This window comes from Mauremys reevesii, linkage group 1 (assembly GCF_016161935.1).
Source record: "Mauremys reevesii isolate NIE-2019 linkage group 1, ASM1616193v1, whole genome shotgun sequence".
NCBI lineage: Eukaryota > Metazoa > Chordata > Testudines > Geoemydidae > Mauremys > Mauremys reevesii.
In genome coordinates, this window is record NC_052623.1 from 279863786 (window position 1) to 279888170 (window position 24385).

The 24385-nt window shown below is 41.2% G+C and overlaps 1 protein-coding gene across 3 annotated transcripts in view; it reads right to left on the minus strand.

Annotated features, from left to right (window-relative positions):
* Nucleotides 1-24153, minus strand: part of NUDT4 (nudix hydrolase 4) — a 56156-nt gene extending 32003 nt beyond the window's left edge. The window contains exons 1-3 of one of the 3 annotated variants that reach the window (XM_039496597.1): nt 23830-24153; nt 13135-13214; nt 5920-6030 (exon numbers count right to left, since the gene is read on the minus strand). In XM_039496597.1, coding sequence (XP_039352531.1) covers nt 5920-5973 — 54 coding nt within the window. In that variant the 5' untranslated portion in view covers nt 5974-6030; nt 13135-13214; nt 23830-24153. The remainder of the gene's footprint in view (nt 1-5919; nt 6031-13134; nt 13215-23829) is intronic. The other 2 variants (XM_039496583.1, XM_039496592.1) reach the window with 2 other exon arrangements.
* Nucleotides 24154-24385: the final 232 nt, after the last annotated feature.

Sequence of the window (24385 nt, forward strand, 5' to 3'; positions counted from 1 at the left end):
TCAGTTGCCTATTGTGATCAGATGCTTGTGTGAATGTTTAAGAAATGAAGTTTCCATCTGACTTTTCTTGCCCTCAGGGTGTCTCTGAAGTTTTGCACACTGAACAGTGCTCAGCACATGTTCCTCTCCCAAGCATGAAGCACCTCAAGTGTGTTATTGTTATGCATCTTGCAATACAGCAGTGCCTATTTTAAATCCTGTAGACTTGCTTTTGCCCATTTATACCTAGGTGCAGGGTGTCTAGCCCTTGCACAGAAGGTGGAGGATGTAAGAAAACCTATCTATACCTTGAACCTCGAAACTACAATAAACTTTACAAATGGGTCTAAACTAACTTATTAGAATAAGTAACAGTTCATAGATAACAAAAAGGTCAAATTATACTGTCAACTACAGTGGCTGCAAAAAGTTCTTGCAGGGTCTCTACTTCTTTAAATTCTAGTTCATAGCAAATATTTCATGACTAAAAGCAGTATGTTATGAGCTCCTTGATATTTTAGTATGAACAGTGAGCAAAACCAAGTATTTAAGGGTACCTTTAGCTAATGCATGAACTGTTCAAATATATAATTTTAATTGCAGGATCGTGGCTTGTTCATTCAGCTATTCCCAAATCTAAGCTATAGAAGAATCCTAGAGAACTATTTAATGAAAAACAGCTTAGAAGTATATTTTAGTATGAATTTCAGGATTTCATGTAAAAGAGAAAGGAGTCCAATATGGTCTACATAGCCGTATTTAAAAAGCTCTTTCGAAATACTCACTAAACTATAAGATGCTTCAGAAGATAAGACTTCAGGCTGGGATTTTCAAATAAGCCTAAGACCTTGTCTACAGTAGGAAAGGTTTGCTGGTGTCACTTACACCCGTTCACCTTCCCCTAAACAAAACAGATTCTCTCAACCAAGTGACCTTTTTGCTGGTATGCTGCATTTATACCAGGACTTTCATTAGGGGTTTTATCCCCCCCCCGACATAACTATGCCAGCAAACCTTGAGTAGACAAGGCTTGAGCATCTCTGCTTTGGAAGATCATAAATTAGTGAGCCAACAGACTGATACCCAACTCAAACTCATTAATTCATTTTGGCTGATCCAGAAGAGAAAGTCACGATAAATCAGACCTGGGAACAAGTATATCAACAGCTTTTGTGCTGGCATGTTACTTAGGACAGTTTTATGGCAACTCTTCAGCATTAAGAGAAAGGGGAAAAGATTCATCTTAGGGCCTGGTCAGTGGTACTCTAATACACCACCACTGGCATCCAGCACCAGGCTTCAATTGTTAAGAATGTTCTGCATAAGCAATGCTACAACTTGGACTGATCAATATTGAATACCTTTATGCTTATGGGGTAAGCTTTTCCTATTAAATCCTAAACATTCTATATGATTTCTTGATTTCCACTGAACAGCAAGTGCCTCAAACCACTATTTGCATAGTAGCTTAACATGTTGTGTTAAGTAGCTATGAGTAGCTTCTTTGAAGAACTGAATTAAAGAGCATTTCCCCATTCTAATTTTGAGGAAAGGACAGGAATATACACTAGCATGTTCTAGTAAAATCCACTCTTAAGGGAACTTCCATTTGAGCAACTAGCCATGACTGGGCTAAGTAGGATAAATGGTCAGAAGCGACCTACCGATTATTTTTATTTTTTGGTTATATAGTCATATCCAGGGCTCTTCTAGTTTGCTTAAAGAGAAGTATAGTTTTTGTTGGAAGCTGTCCACTAGTTACAACAGAAAAGGTGAGAATTAAGATGATTTGTTTGTGGTTTTCCTTGTAGAATTTTGTTTGTACAGTTGCAATAGCAAGTTAGAGCCTTTATTCAGGTTTTGGGAGTCAAATAGTGAGTGTTAGCTTGTTAATCCTATGCAGGATAGGACTGTCAGGTCACTGCTTTGAAATACCTCTTTGCAGTTCTTTTGAAATGTTTCTTGCAGGAAAGTGTTTAAGGCATTCCTTTATCAGATTTTATGCATTCCCAAATATCGGTGGTCTTTAACATGCATCCAAATTGGAAGATAAATTCAGTTTTAGCCAGACCTAGGAGTCATAGGCCATCAGCTGATTTTTTTATATAAAATATTGCAGTGTCAAACAGTGCTGACAGTCTTACCTCCTGTTTCCTGTAGATGGAGCAAAACCCATGCTGTAGTTTAGTGAAGCAAACTTCTGTATATTTATCACCCAGTTAAAAACTTTGAAGTTTGATTTTGTGAGTTGAAATTAATATGGCATCCAAGCTTTGCCAGATTTATATCCCAAAGATACTGAATAACCAAGCAATAATTTACTTTCTGATGTAACACGATTCTTGCACTTTTTTGCATGCTCACAAAGTAAAATCCAATGAGTTTCTCCTGCAGGGAACACAATTGCTGCAAATGCAGAACTGTAGTCAGATATCATACATAATGCAGAACACTTTTTAGGGAAAGTTTGTGTAGGCACTTATGTGTCCCTCCATCACTTGTGTTTTATTATTTTCCATGTATTTAAAGAACTACTGGAATGAGTTTCCTAGTCTAAATTAATCCTCTATGAAAGTTCTCTCAGACATGGGACTACCAATACATTAAATTTCATAGCACCAGTGAAATGTAGCTGTTGCAGAAGGTTATGTTTGCAGAGAATATACCCTTATATTCAATTTTCTACAACGCCAAGACTCACTTTGTTTCAGGCACTCTTATTTAAAGTTTGCTGAGAGACAGGGCCTGGTCCTTTCAGCTGGCCAATCCTTCACTACTTTTGGAGACTCTTCCCTTTTGCAATCACAGCCTGTTTTATTTCCATCCTCCATACTTAAAGAATGAAACCCCTGATTAATAAAGTGAAACCCTTAATTAAGGGAGTGGCTTGCCAAGGCCTCTTCCTTAACCCATATTTTTTAAGTGCTGTTTAAGATGTTTTGCATTCCGTTTTAAGTATACTCAGATGCCTCATTATATGGGTATCTGTACAAGGGATATACAAAGTTTCTTTCCTCTAAATGCAAACTACAATAGAGAACTCAAGGTGTCAAGGGATCTTAAATTGTTACTTGTGTTTGTCAGAGGATGAAGCCATCCTTTAAGGCTTGTTTTACATTATAAAAAACAGCAATAATTAAACCTGGAATAAGAGTATGATTTAAAAGGCATATTAATTTAATTGAAGCTCAGATTAAATATTTGCTTGCAATACCTAAATATTTTAAATCTGTGGCTTTTATGATTTTAAATAAAAGGCTGAAAGAATGCCAGTGCAAACTGCAGTCTTTCACACCTAGGCAGAAAGCTTGCTAAAAACCAGCTAGTGTCTACTACTTCTGTTAGAGAGACACATGCAGCAAGGATTAGGCTCATGTCAATATGCAGCAATACAGCGACCAGTACCTCTCAAACTGCTGTCCTGTTCTCTAGAATCTCAGCTTTTATTTAAAATAAAGCTAGTTACCATAGCTTTTATGCTTTTTCCAACTAACTAGTTTAACCAATGGAGAGATGTTTTGGAGAGTCTACAGAGAGCTCAGAACAAAAGTTTGGAATTGTGAACGGCCCCGTTGTCCTCAGTGAGGTATGTTACTGTGTGTTTTGGATTTTTTGTTGTTGTAGAAATAACTCCATTTCCTCCTGATTTGAAGATCTATAGAAATCCCTTACCAGGATAGCATCCCTGTATTTTCCCCTTTTATTTTCAACTAGGGCCTTCACTGGTCACCACCTTCTGGAAGTCAAAAAAAATGCATATATTCTTGATGTACAATGCAATACTTTTTTAACCTGACTGTCCTTCCTGAAGCTATAACCCTCTATACCAATATTCCAGTCATGAGATTAGTTAATCTGACACTTTCACTTTAAGTTTAATTATATACATTTCACTTTACTGCAGTTGATCATTGATGTACTTTATTTTAAGCTGGAAATTAGCAAAGCAAATCTAGTTGTGAAGTAGCTATCACAAATTAGATATGATATTCTTGAAGTATTTCTGCAGACTAAGGGCTTGGCTACACTTGAGAGTTTCAGCGCTGGTGGAGGCTTTCCAGCGCTGCAATTAGTAACTGTCCACACCTGCAAGGCACATCCAGCACTGCAACTCCCTGGCTGCAGCACTGGCTGTACACCTGGTCTGCTTGGGGTATAACGAGTGCAGCGCTGGTGATGCAGCGCTGCTCATCAAGTGTGGCCACACACCAGCGCTGTTATTGGCCTCCAGGGTATTAGGAGATATCCCAGAATGCTTTTAACTAAATTACTCTTTGTTTTGTTATGCAGCCTCTCTTTGTTTTGTTGTGAACTCGGAGCTCCAGATCTGCTTATCTAAACAAACACAGCTCCTGTTTGCTGCGATCAATCTGTAAGTGACTGTGAACAATCAAATGAGATAACCCCCTGCCTACCTCATTCACAGGGGTTGAGTGTTTGTTTGATGAGTGAAGGGGGGGGGAGAAAGTCCATGCTTCTTATCTGGTCTGCAGGCTGTTTGCAATTAAGAGTAAGGGGTTTGGAAAATTCTGATTTTCAAGGCAGGGAGCTAATACACAGTGTCGGCTCCAAAAATCCACTCTCTCTCTCTCCCCCCCGCTCCCTGTCACACTACACACTACACCCCACCCCCCTCTTTTGAAAAGCACGTTGCTGCGACTTGAACACTGGGATAGCTGCCCATAATGCATCACTCCCAAAAGCGCTGCAAATGTGGCCACACTGCAGCGCTGGTAGCTGTGAGTGTGGCCACACACCAGCGCTGTTCCTACACAGCTGCACGACCAGCGCTGTAACTCTCAAGTGTAGCCAAGCCTTAAGAGAAACAGATGAAGCCTGTAACTGTGTTTAGATAATATTTTTAACTAGTTTGCTCAAGCACAATATTTAAAACTTGATTAGCAGTTTACTTAAAAGAAAATCCTCATTTGCTGTAAGTGTCAAGCTACTGAAAGGAACTGTTTGTTCATCAAAACTTAAGACCTCTAAAGTTGGCTCTTGAAGAAAAATGTGGGTTGTTCCTGTCTTGCTTTATTGATGGATAATGGCCAGAAGCACTATTTTTACCATTGAAATATCAAGTCTCTTCTTGAAGAATTACCATTATTGGTGTTCACCACATACCACTTGTAAATTCTGTTTAATTTACTGTATATGATCTTGAAGAAATTTTATGGTGCAATGCTTTTAGCAGCTGTGCATGTAGATGAAATATTCACTGCCGGAACCATTTACAGAAATTTTAGGTACTAAGCTACTGCTTATATGGCGTTCTCACACAAGTATACGAACACATTACTTGATGCCAGAACATTAGTTTTTTTCTATTAGAAAATAAACTCAGCCCTCAAATGAAGAGGCAGAGGTGAACTATTCAAACAGTCTCAATACTTTGTCAGGAGTTTGAGTTAGAGTATTTTAAACTGAGGAACACACTAAGAATCCCTTTCCTTCCAACTACTCAGGTCTCATTACTTGATTTAAGAGACCCACTAGTCCTCCAGTAGTCCATAAAGTCTTACAGGTAAGATAGAAAAATCTGAAATTAAGGTAAAAATAAGCAGAAAGGGTTCCCCTCCGCCCCCCCTCCCCCCAATCTTGCAGGCTTCTTTAGAACTCCCCCGACACACACACACCTTTACCCTTTGCATGTCACATTCTAAGAACTTACTATGTCTGCAAAATCCAGGTTTCAATCTAAATATTGATCATAACCTACTTCCATAGCAACGTATTCTGATCATTTATTTTATGACTCATCTCATTTTTAATGCAAATTAAGTCTGAAATAGGATAAGCTATAAATTCTTTGGAGTTTGTGGATCATTTGAATTTTGGGAAATTATGTTGTGAAAGAAGTCACTGAAGTTCTGATTTCTTTCTCTTTTTCCTTTAAGATCCCTATCTGAATATGAGTGGAACTGTTAAATCTAGGTTTACCTCTTCATAAACCTCTCGGACTGCAGCACCTCCTGGTTCCTCCTCTGGCTCCATTCCTCCACCTGGTACAATCCACTGATCTGGGTACCGGCTACTACTCACTAACAGCACCTGAAAGGTCAAAATACACGCATTTAAGCAGTCATTTGAAAATAATCTGATTTGAGAGTCTGAAGGCTACTAGCCATTTTCCTACAGTGCACTTGTTCACGATGCCAGATGGATTATAGCTTTCAAAAATGTAAATCAGAAATATCCTGCAGCTACCAACTTTTTAAAAACCTTGAGACAATGAAGGTTAAGAGTCAAGATCCTCAGTCCTATACTCAAACCCCTGAACATGTTTAAATAGGGCATTTTCTTGCATCACATTGTTGAGAACTCTTCTGACTGTTGTACGATGAAAATATATCAAGTTGATTTAGAGGGACATCTGTCTAGACTGATAGAATTGTCAAAAATATGAAATTTAAGTTAGATATTTCCCTGCAATATTTACAATATTGACATTGCATGATTTAATGATGCAACTTCAATATAACTTGTTGTTCAGGTTAGAGAAATACAAATAAAAAGCAAGAAAAAACAAGTTAGTTGTACATTTTGAAAAATGTATTAATCCGTTATTAGTAAATTAGGAGATACTAATTTAAAATGCGTTTTGTCTTCATGTTTAACTATTTTGCATTAAAGTTGGAAAGGACATATTGGGCAGATAGGTACAACGGACCTTTAATAAAATTATCAGAGTGGGACTCCACTGTGCTAGGCATTGTACAAAGAGGACAAAGATGGCTTCTCCCCCAAGGAGCTTTCTTGTATAACTGTTGCTGCAATAGAATTTTAGCATTGTACAGTTCTCACCATTAGCCAGCAACTGCAATTTAAAATATTTTACCATCTATCCAAGAATGTACTGAAGTTAAAAGATAGTTTTATATAAAAGTGAAATATGGCAAGGAAGAACATGAAAATGGAACTCTGATGGACAGAGCATCTGGAGTTAGTAAGATTACCTATATTTGAGGCCATTTCCACTCTGACTAGTAGATTCTATCTATAGTAATTCAGTATGAAGCTTCTTGCAAGTTAGCACAAGATATCTTACGTAAATCATTTTTCTCCTTAGAAAATATATTTTCCTTTTTAAAGACGGAAAGGAATACAGACATGTACTATAAGCAAGCTATTCTCAGATAATGAAGCCAATAAGTCCAAAAAACCAAAGTTATGTAGTGATTGAATTTTCACTAGAACATATTGCTCAGTTTAGATATACTAGATGTTTGGATGATCACATTTGGCCTTACTGGGAGGGTAGGGGGGTTTACAGAGATTTATTTTTTTGTTCTGTAAAATCAAACCAAGGAGTTCTTAATTATAATACTCTAGAACAGGGGTAGGCAACCTATGGCATGCGTGCCAAAGACATCACACAAGCTGATTTTCAGTGGCACTCACACGGCCCAGGTCCTGGCCACTGGTCCAGGGGCTCTGCATTTTAATTTAATTTTAAATGAAGCTTCTGAAACATTTAAAAGAAATCTTATTTACTTTACATACAAGAGTTTAGTTCTATAATATAGACTTAAAGAAAGACCTTCTAAAAACATTAAAAAGGTACAGTATTACTGGCACACGAATCCTTAAATTAGAATGAATAAATGAAGACTCGGCACACCACTTCTGAAAGGTTGCTGACATCTGCCCTAGAAAATATGCAGATTATATCCGATTCCAATAAAGTTAAACAGAACAATGTAACAACCTATGGCTGGAATTTGGGGCGTTTTGTACTCACAGGGGAAAGCTTGTTTGATTTTCACATACATTCTAGTATTACCACCACTGGATAACATATTCGCCCACTATCACTCAAGTGATTTTTAGACAGCAGAACTGGTTTCTATTAATACTTTGTCAAAGACAAAAGTCCTAATTTATGGAGACAGTTGTCACAGCAGTATGCTCTGTAGTAACTCCTATGGTCCAGTTATTAGTGGTATAGAAGAACTAAGTTGGACTCTCTCAGAGCAGGGAAGGGAACCCACTATTCACTGGGCCTCTGAAGTGAACCCAGTTCCTTGTATAGAAGGCCAGAACACTGACCACAGGATTACCCCACATTTTACAACCTACTTTTGTTAGCACAGTTTAAAACCTAAACCTATTGGTAATAGATAAATTAACTTACTATGACTCATGAAGTTGCCTATATGGATCTACACCGCTCACTTCTTCCTATTAAGGCCTGGGCTACACTAGCAGAGGGGGTTCAAACTAAAGGTACGTCCATACTACCCGCCCGGGTCGGCAGGTAGCGATTGACTTCTCGGAGTTTGATATATCGCGTCTCATCTAGACGCAATATATCGAACTCCGAACGCGCTCCCGTCGACTTCGGAACTCCACCACCGCGAATGGTGGTGGCGGAGTCGACGGGGGAGCTGCGGACTTCGATCCCGCGCCGTCAGGATGGGTAGGTAGTTCGAGTTCAGCTACGCTATTTGCATAGCTGAACTTGCGTACCTTACTTCGAACCACCGCGCCCCCCCCCCCCCCAGTGTAGACCAGGCCTCAGATACACAACTTCAGCTACAGCGTAGCTGAAGTCGAATATCTTAATTCGACTTATCTGGCCGTCCTCACAGCAGTGAGTTGACTGGCATGGCTCCCCCGTTGACTCCACTTACTCCTCCTGCAGAGGTGGAGTACAGGCACTGATTAGCGGATCGATTTATCGTGTCCAGACAAGATGCGATAAATCGATTCCCAATACATCAAACACTACCCGCAGATCGGCAGGTAGTATAGATGTACCCTAAGTCAAGAATCTATTGTAAGAGACTATGGGGAAGGAGATACAGAACATACATACGGAGTCTACAAAAACCAGTTATGGTAATTAAATGTAAGAGCATTAACTGCTAGGTTCCCAGACTAGATGGTTACAAAGTAGTTTTTAACCCAGGGAGGAGTTTGAGAAGACCCACTGAACAATGATTGTGGAACTGCTCTCCAACTCAAGCATCTGCTCTAGAAGCTAATGACAAGGGGTAATGCTGTGTAAACATATCAATATAAATCCAGGTAGCTATTTTGCCTCTCTGGGGAAAAGTGTTTTTAAAAGACACTAAAATAGCTGTCCTAGCAAGGACAGTATTTACTTCAGGAGGAATTCTGCATGCTATTTTAAAACGCTGCATATTTTATTTGTCAATAATATATCAGTTTCAATTAGTTTGGTAATTTATTCCAAAACAAATGTAGGCAAGTACATCTAACAATAGAGACAACAAAAAAGATTCCCCAGGAGTAAAGAACTAAAAAACCCTACAACAACCTGGTTCCAATTCCTGTTATGCTTTTTGTTGGGTGCCTCAGTCTGGGTGGGTCACATGTGCCAGCTGGGCACATGTGTGTGTGTGGGAGGGAAGAGAATCTGCCCCTGTGCTCTCAGACACCCACCCCCCAGACCTTAAGCAGTGAAGCATCCCCTGGCCTCCTCTCCACACTCCCTCCTCTCCAGAGCCCAGGGATCTCAAGAGCATGCAAGAGAGAAACAGACTGATGCTGGGTCCTGAGCTAATACAAAGCCACCTCCTTCCTTCAGGACATGCTGTAAACCACAGCTGCCCAGAACCCTCCAGCTCCCTCTCCCTGACAGTGTCCTGTATTTGCAAGCTGGAGAACCAGGCTCTGCTGGGTCCAGCAGCTTCTAGTGGTAGCCAGCAGCTCTGCAGAACCAATTCTGCATGGAAAAATGAAATTCTGTGCAGAACATTAATTCTCTGCAAATTCTTCATTGCACAGTGGCACACAATTCTCCAAGGAGTAAGTCTTACTGAAATTGTTGAGGCTACCTTAGAATAGATGGGGTAGGAACTGGAAAGGAGCAGTGGTAGATTACCAAGCTGCTCCTACAGCAAGGTACCTCTGTGCTTTCATTAGTTAATGCTAAAGTTAACATGGAGATGGAGCCATTCACAATATGAATCTTCAGGCTGTAGATTCAGGCAGACAATCTGTTAGTTTACCACTATTCCATCAGGAATGCCTTTGTTTGCATTTAAGATTTTGCAACCCCAAGAGCCACAAACAAATTTTTCTCTTTTTTAAGCACAAGATAGATGCTTCCAGAAAAAGAGTACCAGCCCAAGCTAGACAAGTTTTACCTCCTGGGCTTGTCAATGTGCTCAAGCAACCTAATGATACTAGGATCCTTGGTCTCTCAAGCAAGAAGTCAGTCTTCGCTACTTAGTGTCTAGGTGAAAGCCAGCTCACATCAAGTGCCACAAATCTAAGACTTTGGAAATATCATGCATTACAAAATGTCCTCTATATACTTTAATACTGCAGCTTAATCTCCCCTGGTCTCAAGTGGTGCTTGGGAGAAAGATACAGTAGAGTTAGATTAATATAAGGAGGCTTTGCTAAGAGCTTTGAGAGATCAGAGCAGCATCTTATCTTTATAGAACACATGGATGGATCAGCATGGAGAATGGAAAAGGAGTATGCATCAGCTTGGAGAGTCTAATAGAAATGAAGACAAAAAAGGGATTAAAAAGACATTCACAAATGAGTGGGGCCACTGATTTGGTTTGCACTACAAGTAAGTTCCAGGACAGGGACAACTCCTAAAAATGACAGACCTATACCTTTTGAAAGTTTCACCACTGTAACAAGGAAAGATTATCAAAGATTCCTATACCAGGGAGGCTGAAGACAGAAATTTGAAGCCAGGTGCACTCTCAAGCTCAGGAAGAGAACAAACAGCAGCAAAGTAGGCAGTCCAGAATAAAGGGAATGAATGGAAAACTGGAGAGAATCCTATCCTTTATCTTGTCCAGATGAAGTAAAATTTAATGGAAGGTTTTCTGCTTTCTAACAGCATTTTCCGGACTTCTACAGAAGACTCTTTCCAAGTTGCTAAACTAGTCAGCAACTAGTCTGTTGTACTCTGAGACTTCTGGTTGGGATGCAGGATCTAGCTGAAGAAAGTCTCTCAGACTGCTTGAATTGAAGGATGCTGAAAAGCCAGAGATCTTTGTCATTACACAGATAATTCCAAAAGTTCAGCAAGTCACCTCTAAGAGTTCATGGAAACTTGAAATCAGAGGGAAAGACTAAGTTTGGGGACAACCCTCAGAAACTGAAGATGGCAACAGCCCTTCTAAATGCAGCTACTAGTTATTTAGAGAATGGACAACCTTTATAAAGGACACTTGAGATGAACAAGTCCTTATGGAAGCTCAAATAAAGATCTAACTGGAGGCAATCCTTTTGGGGCACTGGGGAATCTTTTGCTTTTCTGGACCCCAAACTGCTTAGCCTGTATTGCCCAATCAGGTCAAAGAGCTCATAGTATCTCCATTTTGGAATCCAAGGGTTAACAAATCCTGTAAATGGCACATCTGTTTACCCAAATACAGGTGTACAGTATTGAGAGATCCTGGAATGAACATCAGACACCTTCACAATTAAGGGTGAGGTTGACTAATCCTCTGGGTCCTTCAATCTGATCTTTGTGAACTAAATGGATGATGTATGGAAAGGGCAAATAAGAGTGCCCTCTCTTGAGGACAGCAGAGGAAGAAACTGCCATATGGAAAGGCAATAAAAAGGCCATCCCCACAGATGCCAGACAACAATTTGAATCACCAGATCTGATGGTGTAGAAGCATCCAACAGTGAAAACTGCCTATCAAGATTATATCCAAAAGCAAAGCATCATATTTCTGTTACTAAATGAGTCCCTCAACCCCCTTCCTCCCCAACACCAAGCTTACAGTGGTGAAGCAGTTACTATGTTGGGGGGGAGGGGAAAATCACAAGATTCAAGACTTTTTACCTCTTCTCCCTTGGTTCCAAAGAATAATGGTGTCAGAACAGCATCACTTGAAGGCACCCCAAATTTGCTGTGAAGACTTTACATCAATGCTGACACAGAAGAGATAAATGCTGCCATTGAGCACTAACACCATTAACAGAAAATTTGGGGAATGGGAAAGTCGTATCTGGGAATTCTCTAGAATATTCTTATGCACTGGAACTTGCTTTACAGGACCTTGAGACACCTGACATCAAGGCTTCTCTGGCTGTAGAGTGTTTGTCTGCTGATGTTGGACCCAACATCAAGGTCTGTTCCAGTTCAGTGCCTTACATGTAGGCAATAGGGCCTACTTCCCACAAATTGCCACTTCCCACAAACTGTTCTTAAGCACTATGCTCATGCTCCACATATGGATTTGGAGAAGCTCAGACACATGGAGTAGAATTTGGAATTGTATTTTTCCAAGGCAGAGCAAACACCAAGAGTATTCATCTGTGATGAGCATATGATAATGCAGGGGGGCATAGCTTGAAGATGGTCTCCACCATCCCCCAAACAAGAAAGCAGACCCACAATAAGTGGGCAATCATAAAGACTAAATAAAACTGCCAAATGAGGCCCCAAACAGAGAAGACCTTACTTACTAAGACTACCTTAACCTGAAAGCCCAGAGTAGTTTCCTAGACAAAAACAGAGTTAAGCAATTGTCATTGCCAAGATTCTCCTCAATGTTTATGAATTAAGGCTGATTCCCCTTATATCCTTTAGTATGGGTATATAGGGAGGGTGCATACATAAGAGGTGCTACAGAGAAAGTTCAGCACTTGTAACCTGATGGCATGTATATTTGCTTGAGTAGGGATCCACTTAAACAATCCTCAAAGAGCAACTTTAAAACCTTACAAGATGATTAAATGCTAAGCACAGCTGACATTCCACATAACATGAACATTACACACAACTTCATGCTGATCAAACTAGTGTTCACTGGAGTTACGTGAAGCAATCAGTAATAGTGATGACTATTACATTAAATCATTCAGAGCTTACTGGAATGGTTTTAAATCAGCATTTATTGTTTAGTTAAGGACTGAAAACAAATTCCAGTTTTACTAGTAGGGGATAAATCAGAATGCTTGCCCTGACTAGAAGCTTAGCATAAAGCCATGCATTTTTAACGCAACTACATAAAATTTTACCATTGACCTGAGCAACAGTTACCACAAAGCTGTGTTTGTATGATGGATTGTTTATAGAGTGAACGTACCCTTTGAGAAATAGGCAAATGCATGTTAAGATGACCAGATAGACTTCATAATGATAGGTACAGTAAGGAAACCCACAAGTGTGAAGGTCATTGGTTACAAGTCAGCAGTACTCACTCTGAAGCTTTTGTCTGGCTCACCACCTCTCCTCCCACTCTCATCTGTCCTGGGAAGTTTTCCTCTGAATAGGAAGTGCACTAAACAAGATTACACTCCTTAGAGTTGAAATGTGAGGCAATATTAACTAGACTATCAAAAAATATTAACACCCCCAAGAAAAAATCTTAAGGCACAGATCTCATTCAGTTCACTCTAATTTTGCAACATTTACCTCTTAGCTCAGAGAGCTGAGAAGCGATAAGAGTATCTCCATCCAAGAATTTGATCCATTCGTGGAAGAGGAAATCCTGCAAGCTTACTCTGATCCATACTCTTCATGTCTAGTGGAACGTTCAGGAATATCTGGGACCCCCTCCCAGAAGTAATTAGCACCTTCTTTGCCTGGTTCAATTAGACTTTCCCCTTCAAAGGAGGAACAACACTTAAGAAATTATCACATGCTACTCAGTGACCACATTTGTGAGCAAGCCAACAGAGGTGCTAACAAAGTCACTTCTAATTTAACCAAAAAGGACCCAGAATATTGACAATTAGGTTTCAGACAGGACACAGGACAAACTGTATTTATTGTGCCGATGGATGACTTGATCTTTCAATGGGCAGACATATGGCTGAATTTCTCATTTGATACAGTCAGTCACCAAATACATCTGTCCTTCCTCAGAGATGTAGCAGTATTGAATGAATGAGCACAAAAATCTGCAACTCTTCATACTCTGAACCCAGAGGATCACTAAGATGAACTATACCACACCTAGGAACCTAACCTGTGAAGTTCCACAACACAAAATACTCCCCCTTATCCTATTAAACATGAAGCCACTGGGACATTTGAGACCCTATGGGATGTGTCAACAATTCACTGGCACCTAGCTCTTACTAATATAAAAAAAGCACCATCTCCCAGCAGAGTATTATCTGCACCAGGATAAATAACTGGCTGAAAAGGAAGTGGGAGATAACAGGTTATGCTGATGGGGAGAAGGAAGTGCTTTGGAGAACTCACCACATATACAATCTCCCTAGAGAGTTTGCTTCCTCCAATTAAGGCAACATACAATTTTGGACTCAACACCTCACTAGTTCTAGATATCAGACTAACTACAGCTAATGAAGACACCTGCCATCTATAGCTGGCTAGAAGATGCATCCCACCCTATCAGATAGATTTGGCCACAGTGATCCACGCATTTGTGACTTAAGAATGAAAGCACTGAAAAGCTCCAACTGTTCAGAATACAGCAGCTCATGAACCCAGCAGCACAAGCTGCCAAGAACCCATTCCCCCACTGCTCTGCTCTTTAGCAAATCAAATTCCAGGTTTGGATAACCTGGCACAACCTGTGAAAAGCTAGCCAAGGACTTCTCGCTACACAATTATTACCATTACTGTTTTAGGTAAACAATGGAGCTGTCAACTACAAATGTTGAGATGAATGCAAGCAAGAAAGCAAAACTAACACATAGCCTATGACTGTTCCTGGAGTTCTACATCAAAATCTCACTAGTTCAGAAAACAGTGCAACACTTATTTGACATGATCATAGCTTGAGGAATTTTTCTTGTCTAATAAGGAAGGCTCTCAAATTGCATAGCAAGGAATTAGATTTCTTGCCACACTATCGCTTATTTGGGATCCCTGACCCAAATTTTGTCCCCTTCCCCAAAAGCCTGGGGAGGTTTTGCCTTTGATGACCAGTCCCCTCTTCTTTGGGGATTCTCTCTTATGTGAAATGAAGGTGATTTGGATAGGTTAGCTAGCTACACCCACCTCTAAATTTAACTTCTCCCAGAAGCTGAGCGAAAGTTAATCTCTTCCACCTGCCACAGAAGCTAAGTGAGCCAGTGTGGCTGCAGCTCAACTGAAGCAGGGAGGCAAAAGCTGGTCTCCCAACAGATCTTACTGAGCAAATTTTTACCCCTTATCTGAATTACAGAATTAGCTGTACCCTGCATTTAAGGAGGAAGAGAAGCTGCTAGCAATCTCCTGGTTAGAAGAAGCAATTGGAAGCTGCCTAACCCAGCTGTGTGGCAGAACATGTGGCATCATGGGGCTTTTTTATATAGAAAGCACTATTAGAAAAGCAGGAGATTAAAAAACTCTGGGAAGAAACTCAAGACAGCTGTAAAAGTTTACTAGTCTTTAGTAACTGAAGGAAACATTGTATGTTTCTCTTGGGCTCTTTTGATCTCTTTGCTTATAATAAAATGCTTAAGATTTAACACCTCATGTTCTGGAATAACATGTTATGTAATAAAGCTATGTATAACACATCAAAATCTACTTTAAAAATTGTAAGGTTGCAAAGTCAGTCACTCAAAGTTAGAAAATGCCAAAATCAAAGTTGACTTGTGCATATTCTTGTACCTGAATTCTGGCTTATCCTAACTTTTGAGTGCTTGCCTTTGGAACCTTACCACTCAAATTCCTTGGATACAGTTTTTAAAGGTTTAACAAAAAATCCAGTCTTGTAGAACCATATTACCCATCCCCAAATGGTGGAATCAGCAGGGTTGGGATCTTTAGATCCACAGCACAGTCCTCTACCACTTGAGCTAATGGAATAACTGGCAGAAGACTGCTATTTTCTATGTGGTCTAGCCACTAGAGGGGGATGGAGACACTTCAAGTGCTATTTGCTAGACAGCAAAGGAGTGTTTAGACTCAAGAATATTTGTTCAGTTTCAGGTTAGGGGAATGCCCTAGTGATTAGAGACCCATCAGTATCCTCCTCCTTCACACCTCTCCTCCTGGGCAGCTCTTGCCCCACAATTTCCCACATACACATTTCTATCCACCCTGTTTCCTCAACCTGCTGTCACTTCCTCCTCACTGACTGCATGTCAGGAGGACTGTTGAAAGACAGGAGAGAGTTTCCTTCTCTCGGTTACAGTGTTTAATGCCAGAGTGACCCACAACAGCTAGAAAGAGCAATTGCACTAGAGGTCCTTCTCAGCCCCTGCAGCCCTGGGAATGCTCAATCGCTCTATAGGGATGGCATGTGCAGTTTGGACAGCAAGCTGGTCAACTTGAACATGATCAGACATTAAATATTCCTGCAAGAAAGTCCTGATGTAGAGAGCAGCCTGCCTTTTTGGTTGCATCATGGTGCCATCTGCTAGCAAGATGAATTAACAGAAAGTTGAGCATCTTAATTGGCTAGAATCTTCTACAACGAACACTATCTTTATTTGTATACTAGGCCATCAATGCACAGTAGAACCTCAGTCAGGAACATAAGGGTTATAAACTGACCAGTCAACCACATGCTGCATTTGGAACCAGAAGTACACAATCAGGTAGCAGCAAGAGACAAAAAAAGCAAATACGGTTCAGTACTGTGGTAAATGTAAATTACTAAAAATAAAGGGAAAATACCACATTTTTCTTCATAGCAAACTTTCAAAGCTCTATTAAGTCAATGTTCAGTTGTAAACTTTTGAAAGAACCACAACTTTTTGTTCACAATTACAAACATTTCAGAGTTATGAACAAGGTGTTTGTAACTCAGATTCTACTGTACATGGCAGTTTAGAAAGCACATTAAAAAAGGGACATGGTCCCTGCCCCGAAGAACTTACAATCTAAACTGACTAGACAAACATACAGAAGTTAACTCAATGGAGTGGGGGGAGGGAAAAGAGTTCAGTCATTAAACTTCCTCCTCCAACAAAAAGAGAATAGGTGCATAGCCATTAAGCTGCTTGAAAATGTGGCAGGCTACCCACCTATCCTAACAGCATTTAAAAATGTCTCATGGTTGCTATGCATTTGTTTAATTTCATACATCTTTTGTAACTGTTTAGTTTGAAAAACTTTAGCATTTAAGTGCTAACCTAACATTGCTAAAAAAAGGAAGTTCTGAAAAAAACAACCTACATTTCACTATCCCATTTTTCTGAGTTAAAATAACTCAGTTAATAACTTGGTTTTTGGAATTAGGCCTAAGTATCTAAGGCTAAGCCTACAGGAAAATTTTTACCATTTTTGATATTTGACAATATCTGACTTGTCAAATGCCTAACTCTACTCAGTGTAGACAGAATATTTGGAGAATTACTACTGAACTAGCTATTCAGAGTATCTCATAACTTGACCAAACTTGGTCAATTTTTCACAGAGCTGGCAAAAGGCATGCCCTTGATACCAAAGCAACCCCTATGCCAAATTTCAAGTTTCTGCTCCAAAGCTAGAGCCCCTCAACAAAATAATAGTAAGTTTTGTTTAATATGAGCCAAACATTTTTCCCTAATCTCAAAAACCAAGAAGCCACTTCAGATGAATTTTTTTTATAAACTAAATCCTAGATGGATAGCCATCATGGAAAACTTCAGCCTGTGTGGTTAAAGTTTATAATGGGAAGCATAGTGAAGCCTTAACTGTAAGAGTCACTTATAATACACCTGTAATACACATACACCCCATACCACAGAGCATAGAAAAGCTTGTGTTCTTGACTACATATCATGGCAGATGCTTTTACAGCTTCTGGTGGGATTTTGTTCAAAGGGTTCATCATATTTTCAAGAAGTGATATATATGGGCTTTTGGACTAAAGAGTTCTGTTAAGCCTGCTTCTCTAGTTAAGTTAAGATACTGTTACATATTTCCTTGATCTGTCTAAGAATCACTGTCTAGTTTCTGTAATTCTAAAATAGTTTCTCAGTTTCTCTTCTGTAACTGAGCTTACCATGGGTCCATAATATTACCATTTCAGCTTGGACTCCAGAAACTGAAGTTTGAGGAAGACTGCAACAAAACTTTAAAACTGGAGCTTTTCCCAAAGACTGGGGAGGACCAATGCTACCAGGTTGTGCAGCTTTAAGTAGCATTTCACATGTATTGATGCCTCAGGAATAGTCTATATTGGGAATCTATTGGCATAGCTATGCAATTGCTAAAGTTATCAGTAACTTCATGTCAACACATTTGCTCCAGAGTGCCTTTTTCCACTTTGCAACAAACTAAACTGGAAAAAAGTACTCTTATTCTGCAATAACTGTCCATATGGGGAGTTATACTGATAATTACAACAGTATAGTTATGCCAGTAAATGTTCCCATATAGGCAAGCCCTAAGACTGGTTCTCAACCAGGGTACATGTACCCCTGGGGGTACGCAGTAGTCTTCCAGGGGGTACATCAACTCATCTAGATATTTGCCTAGTTTTACAACAGGCTACATAAAAAAGCACTAGTGAAGTCAATACAAGCTAAAATTTCATACAGAGAAAATGAGAAAGTAAGCAATTTTTCAGTAATCATGTGCTGTGATGCTTTTGTATTTCTAGGTCTGATTTTGTAAGCAAGTAGTTTAAGTGAGGTGAAAACTTGGGGGTACGCAAAACAAATCAGACTCCTGAAAGGAGTCCTGTAGTCTGAAAAGGTTGAGAACCACTGCCCTAAGACATCAATATATATGAAATGCTACTTAATAAAACCTTCGATCACAACCTGATAGTACTGATCCTCTCCATTTTTCAGGGAAAGCTGCATCTTATACAGTATTAAAGTTAGATTAAACAGTGTGGAGTAATCAGCATGCAGCTGCTGCATTGAAAGGTGACCTCTTAAAAAAATAAAAAAAAAAGAGGAGTTTGCCTTATGTTGTATGAAGGCCAGAAAGGTCTCAAACTCTTCTGGTTGCACCCCATTCCCCTTTTTTCCCTTTATACACACCCCACACCCTTGGAAACAAAACATGGAAGTTTAACCTAACTTTGTTGGGAGGTCTCAAATTGGGAAGTTGCTTTCTCCTTAACTGATGATTCAGGAGTGTTGACTAACAGACACATTCCCAATTATTTGTAAAGCATTTAAGTTAAATGACTGTTCACTAAATAAAAATATCCTTCCATTTAATCACTTTCAGTATCTTTGTACCTGTGATCACAAGCCTACCAGTCCCACAGTTGTACCCTGAGCTGTACCCTAGTTGCCCAATTTCATTAGAGTCTTAAATCCATGCAGAGTACAAACTGTTGTAACCAGGTTCCCTGGTTATTATTATTTTTTTCATTGTAGTGTTGAAAGGACCATAACAGGGTGGGTGAGCCAACATTACTTACAGGTGACCTGAACTCAAGTCCCTTTACATATGTTAATACCCAAGAGCTTGAACAGGACAGTCTTTGTATGGTTAAGCTGGACAGACCTATACTCTTTCTCAATCAATTTTCAGTAATTAAATGACAAAGACTTGGCCCACTATGCAAACATCTCCCTCACCTTAAATGCACACCACAGCCATATCAAATGGGATCTCACTTCAGCTTGAATCTGAGCCCAAATTGCAGCAGAATGTGGTTTTTACTAGTAAAACTTCAGTATCTCAATCACTTTGGGCTCCTTGCAAGAGCCATTTTTCTCTTGGTGTTGTGCTTACCGCTACTTGTAGTTAGTGGGGAAAGTGTGGTTTAAGGATCAGCATGTCAGTAGTCCATTTGCCAAAGTAGGACAAAGTTCATACCTTTGAGAATCATTCAGTGGTAAGGAGGACCAATTAAATATCACTGACCTGTCTTGGCATTAAGATACCTAGAAAAGCACACGACATCTTTGCAGAGGAGAGATTCTGCTTCTAGGTATTTGATTTGTTAGTATTTAAAATTTAGATAATGGCTCAAAAATTCTTTAGGTCCAAAGAAACCAATACCTAACAGGTCAAACTAGCCAAATATCAACATTATAGAACACTACAAAACCAAGACCATCCTCTCTCAAGCCAGCACTAACAGAAAACTACACTGAACAAAACCTTTGCAATATACCTGTGAACAAATTCTACTCTGACAGTTAAGTGAGAGGAATATGTTCCAGTCAAAAGCCCTGTGCCCCCAAATTTAGGCATTATACAGTGCCTAAAGCATGTTTCAGATACTCAGTTAGGACTTGTATTTATGGGGGGAAATGGTGCTTTTTAAAAATAATAAGATATTAATTTTTAAAAAACAGTGAACAAACATGACATCTTGATGAAACAAGGTGGGTGAGGAAGTATCTTTTACTGGACCTTGTGTTGCTAATATCCTGAGACCAACACGGACGCAACACTGCATATGACACCTTAATGTCAGATCAGCTAATTTTTAAAAACTCTCCCCCATAATCAAGACAGGGTATGTGGCCATTGTTTTCTTTTGCCTAGAAAACATTCTAAACATGTATTAGCTAAATGTTAAAATCTTAGTGTACAGAAGACATTTGTGGTTTTTAAACACAGCTGAGGTAAATACTAATTCAATCAGCTAGCATGTTAAAACTACACCTTTTTTCCTAGTGCAGATATAGCCTAAATGACTGAAGTCTGTAGGTATGCAACATGAACAGAACTGGTCTCTCAAATGGACAGGAGCCAGACAGCTTTTTACATCAAAAGGTAATCATCTGGAAAGCTCATTCAATCCAGGCCCATACATAAGAAAAAGTGATCCTACTAATAGGGAGACATTGTTTGAAACAACTCAGTGGCAAAATCAGGCAGGAGATCCTTCTATTTTATTAATTCCCCACACAAAAAAATATGCCTAGATCAATAAGAACCAAGGAGCTACAATACAAAAGGAGGCAAACATTCACTACATGTACATACCATTTGCTTCTTGGAACTTTTATATTATGCTATAGAGTAAATGCTTTTATTATGATGCTTCTTTAAAGCACTGTTGTTGCCCATGTAATATTACATTCAACATAATTAAGTCAAAATAGATAACCTGTGCATCTTTTTAGACACTTCTGGTTTTGGGAGTTTGCCAGCCATGACTATGGTACATAACAGATTTCATTTACAATCTCACTGCATCACATTTAAGAAGTGTACACTCAGGGTGTCTTGGACAGTACCAAAAAGAGGTTAATGCATGCTAAATGCAGAAATGGATGAATTCTTATTACAGCAGCCAAGTGTTTAGAATTTACTGCAGGACCTGGCAAGCCCCATCTCAATCAAAAAACTGGGGAGGCTATACTAGAGAGTACACCACAGGTGCTGCTGAAAGTACTAGGCTAAGTAATATGAACAAGTGATGAACATACACCAGGAGCCTAACAAGAGGTTTGTTATGAAATTGAAATTCTTAATTTCAAGTTACTACTTTTTCATACCTTCTGTTGAGGTTACATAATGATATAGCTCATGTGACTTGAGTTAATTCAACAAGTGACTAGCTGTTCAAGGAAGTCATCTGGAAAGGAGTAGGTGAATGTAAAGAAACAGTATATTTCTGAACACCTAAATTAAGGCCATGTCTACACCTGCACTTATGTTAGCAAAACTTTTGTTGCTCTGGGGTGTAAAAAAACAGGACATGTGAGCCAGCTGGAGGTGTTTAATTGCAGTGTAGACATCAGCTGATTGAATGAGACAAGAAAGCTGTAACAGTGTTGAAGTGCTGCACAAAACAGGTGTTTGAGCACCAAGAAAAGCAAAAACCAGTAGTTCTTGAGTATTGAGATAGGCACTCAAATTTGAGAAAAACCAATGCAAAAGCATTGAAGTGTGCCAGAACACCTGAGGTACTGCTGGGGTCCAAAGAAAAGGTGGTGCAATAGCTGAAGAGACATGGGGCTTGTCTACCTACAACACCACTGTGGCACTTAGGCCTGGGCTACACGGGGGGGCGCTGAAGTAGTAGTATCTTAGTTTGACTTACCTGGCCATCCTCATGGCAGCGAATCGAACACCGTGTCTCTCTTCGATGCCGCTTACTCCTCCTGCTGAGGTGGAGTACAGGCATCGATTCGGAAATTGATTTATCATGTCTAGACAAGATGTGTTTGATGTATTGGGGATTGTTTAATCACTAGACATACCCTTAGTGAAGATGCCACCGACCAGAGAAAGCACTAGCACTATCTACACCAGGAGTTTGGTTAGTATAACTGCATCGCTCAGGGGTGTGGATTTTTCACACCCTTGAGCAACACAGTTATACTGATAAGTTTGCAGTGTAGACCAGGGCATAGTCTCTTGCAGGTTGCTCCTTTGCAGACCATGGTAAAGGAGGAATTGAGTGCAATGTCCAGAAGTTAGGATAGTCTCCCCAGCTATTGCAGACCTCAAGGGTCAATGCTCTGATAGGGGGCTTCTTCTGTCTCACACTAAGATTCCTAGAATATGCAACATGAAACCTGAAAGATGGTATCTTTAGAAAAAAATACTTCTTCCCATATGCAGATGAGGGGGGAAAACTCAAGTCTTATAATTTCTGGTAGATAAATAACTAAAATGGTAATGAAACTTAAGAACATTATTAACTCAAGTTTCTAGCATTTGTTTCCAAATCACAGATAATGTCTAATTACATTGTGCAATGCAACCATCAAAAAAGTTCTTAAATGACTGCCTGTGCAATTGACCTTGATTAAGGGTACAGAACTTTGTTACCTCCTATATTTGCTGCAATATAAGACCCCGCTAACATCTATATTCACCATTTCAACTTTCCTCTAAAATTCAATGCAATGTAGAAAATGTCTATACAATATTTTTAAACTGTGAAGTGTTCAGTCTCCACAAAACTGTGCTAAAGGCTACTCAAATTTCACTCGATTAAAAGTAAAATCCAAGACAACTATGCAAATTCACTAGTAGGGCACAATCAGAATTATCCCAAGTTCATCCTAACACTGTCATCACATACCAAGTATACCTCATCTTCAAATATATGCAGTATAATCTGTTAAATTACAAGTTGCTTTACTAAATATTTGGTAAAAATGCAAATCATGAATATACACTTAATTAAGAGAAAGTCAGCATTTAAGAAGTTAATCATGTTCCGGTTAACGTCAGCACCAAGACTGCTGTACAGTCAAATCATAATTCTAAATACCCTACAAACTAAAAAGACAATAGATTCAGAGACACCGTTTTCGCCCACTATAACGATTCTGGCCACAAATCAGAGCTGGTGCCGCCTATCTGTCAGCACTCCGCTTTACACGCTGGGTTTGTTGATTATAAAATGGTGACAGTCCCAAATCTCTCAGTCCCCCGCAATAATGAAGTTGAAACACAAGAAAGAAAGTAATCGAAGTGATGTTTCGCGACGTTATACTCCCAAAGAGACATCTCTCTGTTCGACTGACGGAGCCCCACGGGAGCGTCAGCGGAACCACCAGACGCCCGGCAGGGCGATGCGCACAGGTCATGCCGAGAGGATGCCGCTTTCGCCACATGCGCGGAACCAGGGCTCTCAACAGACGGCTTTTAGCTCCGATTCGCCGTACAAAAGCCGAGACGTCTGAGACCCCCGCAACTTTCCTCCTCCTTCACGGAGTCACCGTGACATTTTCTGTCTGAAACCCGGAGCTGCCCGCCCGCCCCCGGCGCCCCGTGCTCGCCGTGGCGAAGCGCAGCGGTAGGACCGGCGCCCTGGCCCGCAGAGCGATCCGATCGGGCCTTAGGCAAGCGCCACGCAGCCTGGGAGCGAGGGCGTCTCGCACCCAGCCATGCGGCTGCCGCTACCCTGCCCTGGGGCGAGGGAAGGGGAAAGAGAGCGGGACTCGCTCCGGAACAGCCCCTTCCCCCCACACCCCGCGCGGCACAAAGGGACCGGCGGGGACAGGCGATGGGAGCTGCCCCCCCCCAGCCTGGCTCCGGCGCGGGGACCCATCTCCCCCCCCGCCGCCCCAGCGCCCAGCTCACGGCCCTGCCCCCCTCCCCCGCCGCTGCCCCGGCGCGCTCACCTCGTCCTCCCGCTCGCTGCGGAAGCACAAACACGCCGCCCGCTTCTTGTAGCCCTCCCGGTCGTAGGTCCGCGTCTGGTTCGGCTTCAGCTTCATCATAGAGGCGGAGGTGCCCGGCCGCCGGCCTCCGCCCCAAGCCCCGGCGCGCCCGGCAGACGTGGCCCCGCTCCGCCCGGCACCGGCCGCGGCCAAGCTCCGCTCGGTCCCGGCGGGGAAGCGTCTCTCACAGGAGCGAGGCGCTGCCGCCCAGGGAGCCGCGCCGCGCCATGGAGCCCGCCCGTCCCCTGCCCAGCGGCTCCCCAGCCCCGCCGCCGCCTCCTCCCTGCGCTGCCCGGCTCCGAGCGCCGCGGCGGCCGCTCCTGCGCCCACTATTTAACCGTAACGCACATTCCTGCGCCCGCACGGCCCCCCGCGCGCCGCCGCCTCCCCGCCGCACTGCGCAGGCGCCACCTGCCCGGGGCGGGGGAGTGGAGCGCGCGCGGGAGAAAGAGACGGGGGCGGGAGGGAGCTCAGAGGCGGGCGGGGCTGGCGAGGCAGCTGGAGGGGCGGGGGAAGG